The sequence below is a fragment of the Benincasa hispida genome, chromosome 9, assembly GCF_027475165.1.
Source record: "Benincasa hispida cultivar pf3 chromosome 9, pf3_genome.v1.1, whole genome shotgun sequence".
Taxonomy (NCBI): Eukaryota; Viridiplantae; Streptophyta; class Magnoliopsida; order Cucurbitales; family Cucurbitaceae; genus Benincasa; species Benincasa hispida.
In genome coordinates this window covers 33,586,821-33,595,892 of record NC_143486.1, presented here as the reverse complement: position 1 = coordinate 33,595,892, position 9,072 = coordinate 33,586,821, and the positions used below count along the sequence as shown (strand labels likewise).

The following is a 9,072-nucleotide window of genomic DNA, read 5'->3' as shown; positions in this document are numbered from 1 at the left end:
GGTATCAATTTATGCCAAAACAAAAAGTCGAAGAACCACCGGACCTATTATTGACCCTGTGACCAGGGTTGAGCTAGTTGGAGAGACATTACCTAGCCTCTGTCCGCATCAGTGGTTGGCCCACCACTAGAAGCAGAGGAAGCTAAATCACTCGGTAGTCAGCCTTGACTTAACTCGGCCCAAGCAATGCCCAAAGACTCCCATGCCTTTCTTGGTTGGACCAACCCGCAATTTTTGACAAGTCTTTCTTCTTTTTTCGAACCGGGCCAATTGCGCACGGTCTCCCGACCTCTTTTTCAAATGAACCGAACCTCGATACCACATTCAGAATAACATGTTAGTAACAGAACCTTCTTAAAAAAGGTCTAGGGGATAAGCTACATAAGCAATAAATTGATTTTCTTCTCCAGGAATAGGGTCGATCGATTCCATAACATCGTCCTTTGTAACGATCAAAACTGGTAAGCCCATCGGTCCACACAGTTGTCCATGTACCAGTAGAAGATTCAACAGCTACAGCAGCTCCTGCTTCCTCGGGTGGAACTCTGGGTTGAGAAGTTACTCGGAATGCTGCCAAGATATCAGTATTACTTGTTAAGCTCTTTATTATTTAGGGAAACTGCTAATAGATATCTGAGAATCGGGTGCGGAAGAGATTAGAGGTAACTCAAAGCCCTATCTGTACTCGATCTCGGTCTCGGATGATGCGGTCAGAAGATTCGGGGGGATCAATTGTTTTTGCTCACCATCCAAGCCCCCCATATAGTTTAGAATTTCTGAGCAATTGGAAGCCACTTAGGGGCTTGCTTGAAGAAATTTAGCTTGTTTCTCACTGCTTTTGGATATAGGGTTCCGGCTACAGTGGAACCATGCGGATTCTGACATTTTGTTTATTAATGTCATGGTCGTTGCCAGGCCTGTCATCCGATTGTTCCAGAAGAGTCTTACGAGCTCGCCAACATCACGAGCACCATCGGCAACACCTTTCCCCTTTTTAAATTTCTCCTCGTTCAAGAATTTTGAAAAGGGGCGTGAGCTGGTTCTCTTGATATAACCAGATCAAGATGTCATGCTTTTTCGACCGTGGTGGTATGATTGTCGGGCCCTCTCCTCGTTCTGCCTGCTGGCAACCTCGCCCCGTTATGTTATGGAAGAATTGAACTTATTGCAAGGCTGGTTATTCAGAGCCATTTCTTACTTAGTTTCTCTACTTTTTATTAACGCTTTAAAAAACTAAATCAATTTTTTAAAACTAAAAAAAGTAGCATTGAAAATCATGTTCAATTCATGAAGGTCACTTACCTAAGATTTAATATCCTATGACTTTTCTTGATAGCGAAATATTGTAGGTCAAATGAGTTGTCTCATGACGTTACTCGAAGAATGCGTAAGCTGGCCCGAACACTCACAAATATATATATATATTTGAAATTTGACGAAGAATTTAACTCTTTTACTTAAGAAAAATGTAATCATAGTAAGAAATTGACAGAAAATAAGCTTAAGTTTAAAAAACAAAAAACTAAGAACTAAATCTCTACTATATTAAAATTGGCTATATATGGAGAATCTTTCCATGTCCCTTTTTCCCTTATATTTTTCTTAAATTTCCATATTACCTTCGTTGAGTGGCTGTGACTCTTCGAGTGTAAGCGTCTGTTTGAAAGACAGTGGAGATGACTTTTCCAATTAAAACCCACTACGGAAAGACACCTCATTTACGAAAGAATGCAACTTAAACGAAACCTTTCATCTAAGAGATACAAATAGGCATATATCTAACTTCTTCTATTTGGAGTCCAAACTTTGGTCATGGGCATTCAACTCTCATTTCTACCCCACTTTATTCATTTTAAACTGAAGAAATCCGAGAGGAATAATATAAAAAAAATTCATTTGTGAAAGTGGAAGAAATATGGATCGCTAATCCAAATGCCTAAATGACGAACAGTAGAAGAAATCTTCTTAGCAAACATTTTTAATGTAGATAATAAATCTTTGATCGGAGAGATTTCATACAGTTAATTTTATTATTTTGCTCTTTGGGATATTGTATTAGAATCTATTTGTTTATTTTTGGATTTGAAGAGTTTTGATTTAGAAGTTTTTTATATCCAAAAACTCAAATGCAAAACAAAAAAAATCTTTTCAGAATAGATGTGAAATTTATTTATATGGAAAAACCCAAATAAGGTATTATGGAAATATCTTCTCAATGCATATGGATAATGAATCTTGGTAATGTGTTTGGCAATTTTTTTTGGATATTGTATTGAAATCTGTTTGTTTGTTTGTTTTTTTATTTTTATTTTTTATTTTTGAGTTTTTATTTTTTTAGGATTTTGATTTAAGAATTTATTTACATGGAAAGATGAGATTTGAATTTTAGAAGGGAATTGTATAGAAGGTATTTGATGCTTTGTGTCGGCATACATTGACTCGATTAGAAGGGTTGATTCAAATTAGGAGTAATTTGTTCATTGCTTTTTCGATTATTGGGGCTATGTGCACAAGGTTTATTTAAATTTATTTATTTTAACTTTTAGTGACTCATTCAATTTTTTTTACCTTTCTTATTTGCATGATATTGAAAAGAAAGAACACTAAGTAGGGAGAGGAAGATGAGAGAATGAAATAAATGAAGATGATAAATAATAAGCCAAATAAGGTACATTGCCCATTACTTTCCTCCCTTGATTGCATAGAGTATAGGATCAAATGCTTTGTTTTTTTACTCAATTTTTTCTTTATTTTTTAAATTTAATCTCAATGTATTTAGTTGTAAAGATTCTCGATAAAACATATTTGAATATATGATCTCCAACGTATTTATGTATCCAACTTTCACTCTTTTTAAATTTGTTTAACTTATTACATTGTATTTAAATATATTAACTCTAATAGAATTCATTTGATTTCACAGAATACATAATCTTCAACGATTTATTTTACTTCATCTTCATTCTTTATATTTATTTTATATCATTGGATTGTATTTTAATATAAAAACTCACTTCCATAAAATTTGCAACTAAAATTTTGAATTTTAAGCAATATGAAATAGATTGGATGATAACTATATGGTTTCATATATATTTTTATATTAAAAGAACCTTGTAAATGAGAAAAAACCGAGAAAATCTTTTAGATTTTGTTTTTTTCCATAGCATCACTAAGATTATTTTCTAAAATATGCCTCACCAAAATTCAACTTTTTACTAATGAACCATTAATTAGGTCAAATATCTACTAAAGATTAGTTGGAGAAAGGAAAGTTAATTGAAGGTCCTTATAATTTTTTAAAACATGTGGAAGTTAATATAGTTGAAGAAACTTTATGGACTATAACAAAGATAGTATTTAGTAAATATCATAATATGCCAATATTTTTATTCTTATATTATTTCCTAGATCTATTATGACTTTATCTTTAATCTTTAGTTATTCATTTTCCTTGTTTTAAAAATATTAAATTAATTTAACTATTAATAATAAATTAACAAATGCAGATGATTTAATTATATATTTGAAAGCGTAGTTTAAGGCTAAGCATTAGCCACAATTAAATAAAATATTATTTTACTTTATTGAGTGAAAATTTAAAAAGAAGATATATAATCTTTTCACCAATCAAATTATGCTAATAAACTAAATAAAATTTATTGTTTAAAACATAATATAATTGTATACAAATCTATATATATACATATAAGCAAATCTAAATATTCTAAATAATTAACAAGAGAACTATATGACAAATAATTGTGCAATTAATACAAAACTTTTTTTTGAAAAAAAAGAACAAAATTTTAAATTTGATCTGCACATACATTTTATATTGTAATTATAATGAGATCTAATTCAAATTTTACAAAAAATATTTTAAAAAATAAAAAATAAATTAATTCTAAATAGTTTCTTTGATAAAGCGCATCAATAAATAAATATGTTATATTCTCCCATGCTACTATGCTTACATTACAAGCCACGTGCATTATTAAACTAGTAGTTCATAAATGGGGTCTTAAAAATTAAAAAAAAAATAAATGGGGTCTTAGAAATTAAACAAATAAGGTTTTATATTTACATTTGTTCATGAGTTAGAAATATATTTTTATTTTTTTCTATTGAAGTGACATTTAATAGATTGTAAAGTTTAAAAAGAAAATTGATAAAATGAGTTGATGTGAATATTGATATTGAGATTTTAATTTTTACAAATTAACGATATCAATACTAACATATGGGGCCGATTGCAATAACTAACAAACTATTTCTGGGATTGTCCATTCAGTTTTTCAAAAAAAAAAAAAAAAAAAAAGAAAAGTGATATTATTATAAAGAACAAATAATATTATGTATAGGAAAAAAATTAGTACAATTGTGACCTACCTAGGATTCGAAGTTAAGGAAATAATCCTCGCGATATATATTACCATTGTGCTAGAGTTTGAAAAAAGTGCAAGATGTAAATTTAGAGCTCATCTGAATCACAAATATTGTTTTTGAGTTTAAATATTAGTAAATTTAGAGCTCGTCTGAATCAAAATATTGTTTTTGGGTTTAAATATTAAAGGGGCCAATTGTAAAATGGACAAAAGAAGTTTTTAATACTAAGCCTGTAGCCCAAACCTTTAAATTTTGTAAAAGTAGTAAAAAAATGTGTGGATAAACCTAATATGCGTGATACACTTTATACACACTTTATACACGTTTGATACAAATTCGATACATTTGATAAATCTGATACACTTCGTACCCTTTGATATATCTTATTGATGTGCACTTGATATATTTGATACGCCTTGTACACTTGAATAAAAATGATACACTTATTTATTTATTTTTTTAAAAAGACTTGAAAATTCTTCGTTTCCCCCAACCTCTCTATTCAAACAACGAGCACTACTTCAAACCATCTGCCACCGCCTATCGCCCACCGCTCCACCTCCCTGTCGTAGCTTGAGTTCGGATCACAGCCAAAAACATGATCACAAACTGTAAAATCAAATAATCTCAAATTAATTAAATATAAAAAGTTCAAACTGATGCGTTTTAATCTATTAAATTTAATACCACCACGGTGTTTGAGAAGATTAGGGCAACGACGCCGCTGGGTTTAACGTCGGCGCCGACGAGTTAAGAGGCGACGGAATCAACGAGGTGTTGGAGGTGGGAATCAGAGAGATCAAAGTTTTTGGATAAGGATAAGGCTCTACGATTAGGGAATTTTCCAGCGACGGTTTTCAACAATCTGGTGAGAGTTGAAAGCCCCATTTTGTTGCAGAGATAAGAAATGATAAAATTGAAAGAGGAAGATAGGAATAAAAGTGATGATTAAGAGGAAGAGAGGTTATGGGGATTATATAAAAATGGTGACAGAAGGAATTTTACTATAAACGAAAAGTTAAAAATTGAAGCCACAATTGCAAATACACCAATATATTTTGCTACCTGCAATTTCCCAATATTAAATGTAAAGATTTCAAATGTTTGTGATAATTAATAGATATGTTTGAATATACATAAAAATCCATTTTTGGTGGTTAAATGTTTGTTTGTGTTTTACCCATTATTTTGTACATAGAAACCAAAATTAAATAATTAAACATAAAATATTAAAACTCATGATGATTGAATATTTTAAGTTAATTTAAATTATATTTTCAATATAATATGTGTTGTTTAACGGCTTTTGTCTATGAGAAAATTTTATTAATTAATTAAATGTAACTATAAATTAAAATTAATATTATTCAATATACTATTAGAAATTTTTACCAATAGAAATAATGGCAACTATTTAAAAAAAAAAAATAGCAAAAAAAATTGATAAATACTAATAAACTTAGCTATATCACTGATAGATACTGATAGACTTTTATCGATCTCAATCAAATTTAGCTATTTTATGTAACAGTTTCCTTATTTTTCTATTTTTGAAGATCCCCATATACTATTTATTTCTTCATTCAAGCGTTATTAAAAGTAATATATAAATTAAATAATTTAATTTAACTACTAAAAAGTAGGCATAAATTAATTTATATATTAAAATAAATTGTATAAATTTTATTTTATATAGTTAAGATAATATAAAATATTAATTCTAATGTATTAGCTAAATTCTATTTGAGTCTACATAATATATTGATATTGTAAAAATTAATTAAACATAAGGAAGGGGGTGGCTGGACAATGAATTGGTTGTTATAGTTTGTGACTTATAATAGTGTATAGGTTATAATAGCATATATTTAAATACAAAATATTTTAGTTTGGGTTATAGTATTCAATATTTAGAGCGAGATTATTTTAATTTGACCAAGAAATAGTATACTACAAAGATAGAAAGAGAGTATGAGTAGGAAATAGTAAATATGGAAACAAAGAGAGATTTGAAATGTAATAACGTAGATTGTAGGTTACAATTATAGTTAGAAATACTAACCATTATAATTAGAGCTCCGAGTGAGCTATAACATCTCACTCTACCAACTTCAAATGGGTGACCCAAATATCTTTTAATAGGTTATATTGTTTGGGTTTATTGGGTTTTTAATTATGGATGTGGTGTATAGATTGCAGGTGAAGGTGATTTAGAAATGGATAAGGGTGAGGGTGATCACGTTACGATATCCATAAAAAAAACACTGATGGAGCTGCCTCCTACGAATCCAGAAAGCTTCTTGTATAAAGTTCCCAGACTGCGCCGCAAGATGAATGAAACAGTATATACGCCTCAATTCATTTCAATTGGGCCTTTCCACCATGGCCGACCAGAATTGATGGCCGTAGAACAATATAAGCTTCGAGCTCTCAAAACCTATCTTGCTCGCGTAAACTTGAAAGTTGAGGAGGCCATGAGTATGACTTTTTCATGGGAGGAAAAAGCTCGTAGTTGCTATGGACATTCCATAGACATGAACAAACAAGACTTTGCGAAAATGATGCTCTTAGATGGTTGTTTTATATTGGAGTTTATGAACTCAACAAACTACATGGACAGTCTTTTGAGTAAAGGTGATCATGAAGAATGGATAGATGGTGTTCTCCTCATTGGTGTAATGGACGATGTAGAACGTGACCTAATTATATTTGAGAATCAACTTCCTTTCTTTGTTCTTCAACAATTATATGAGCTATCATTCTCTTCAACAAAAAAGAGCAAAGATCTAACTGTCAACTTTATGGAATGGATGGCAGAATTGTTTATATCGACCACGTCTGGATATGCGCTTCCTTTTAAAGAGACGACCAAGGTAAGACATGTAGTTGATTTATTAAGATTCTACTACATCCCCTCACCTGAGACAGATGAGTATAACAAATTCAATGACAATGAAGGGATCTATTCCTATCAATCCCCAACTATAACTAAGCTCTGTGAGACTGGTATCAAGGTACAGAGAGCAATGGAAGCCGACAGCATGATGGACTTCAGCTTTAAGAATGGGGTTCTCAAAATTCCACCTTTCAGAATTCATACTAATTTTGAAATTCAAATTCGAAATTTGATAGTATCTGAGATTTTCAATGTCGTTGAGGGTAAAAAGTATATATTCCATTATCTTTTACTCTTAGACGACTTGATTAAGACAGAGAAAGACGTGAGTATACTTATGAAGGAGAAAATCATAATTAACGAAACTGATGGTAGTGCCGAACAAGTTTTGAAACTAATTCACAATCTACATCTGATCGCTCCAAGCTATCGACCTCAGTCTTACTTCAACAACATGAGCAGAGATTTAGATAACTATTGCGAAAAACGGTGGCAGCGATCTATGGCTTCACTACGCCGATCTATGGCTTCACTAAAACGTGATTATTTCAGTACTCCATGGGCTTTTATCTCCTTTCTTGCTGCTACCTTCCTCCTTATCCTCTCTCTCCTTCAAACCTTATTCTCTGCTCCATCTATTTTCCATAAAAAATAATCTCAAATTGTTTTTTAATTCTTTGCTCTTGCTCTTCAATTATTAATTTCTATGCATGATTATTAGATGTTCGTTTCTTCATGTCAAGTCAATGTGTAATGTATTGGATACCACCTACAATACTTCAATAAAATTCAATAATACTTTGCCATATATTTTTATAAAAGTTCTTTGATGTTGAATATCTAAACTGTTGCAACTCTAATATGAACCGTCTCGAGTATCAAATTATTATTTATGTTTTATTTAATAATTTTGATGTAATTTTTAGTAATTTTCAATTTTATCTATTTTTGACATATTATGTAAGGATATTTTTGTAGTTATGAACTATGGTGATGCATTAGAGTTTTTCTTGGGAAAATTTCACAAAATGACCAAAAATCAATAACTTTTTTTACCAATGACCATTTCCTAAAAATTTTTCTACCACTAACTTTTTGCCCACGCGAAATTCCAAAATTACCCCCAATTTTAAAAAAGTTGTTGCCTTTCATCTTCTTCCTTTAACCATTTCTCAAGCATTCATTCAATATCTATTCAATGCAACACCAACAGTCCATCAAAGGATTTATTCCACACTAATATTTTACCAATATCATTGAATAACATCTTTACGAACATAACGGAAGGTCACTCTTAGTATTCACATTCTGTTGAAATCCACATGAAGTTCTACCATTGTTCTCTCAGAGTGTTCTCTCAAAGTTTCAGTCGAACATCCTCGTTTATCGCTTTCATCGTCAGATTCAGAAACGGAGAGAATGTAAGTGATATTCTGCAATATTTCTTATCTTAGATTGCTTTCATAATAAGCGTCATTTAGCATTAAATGAATGATCATATAGTAATATATACACAATCGTTCATTACAATATAAATGATCGTTCATAAATTACTAGACAATTGTGTAGTAAGTTATAAATGATCGTGTAGTAATTTATAAACGATCGGGTAGTACTGTATAAACGATCGTTCAGAAATTTATATACGATCACATATACTACTAAGAAAACACTTATAGATAGTTGGGCGATTGCTTATCAAGTACTGGACAATTTCTTAAACTTTGTGGGACATTGCTTAAGATTTACTTATCCAATTGTAGATCAATGACACTACTTCGCATCTT

At 30.7% G+C, this 9,072-nt stretch overlaps 1 protein-coding gene across 1 annotated transcript; it reads left to right on the top strand.

The window, feature by feature from the left end:
* Positions 1-6,588: 6,588 nt before the first annotated feature.
* On the top strand, positions 6,589-8,048 carry LOC120084668 (UPF0481 protein At3g47200-like). Its single transcript, XM_039040477.2, has one exon. It carries the CDS (start codon positions 6,606-6,608, stop codon positions 7,938-7,940), a length of 1,335 nt encoding a protein of 444 aa, XP_038896405.1. The 5' UTR covers positions 6,589-6,605; the 3' UTR covers positions 7,941-8,048.
* Positions 8,049-9,072: the final 1,024 nt, after the last annotated feature.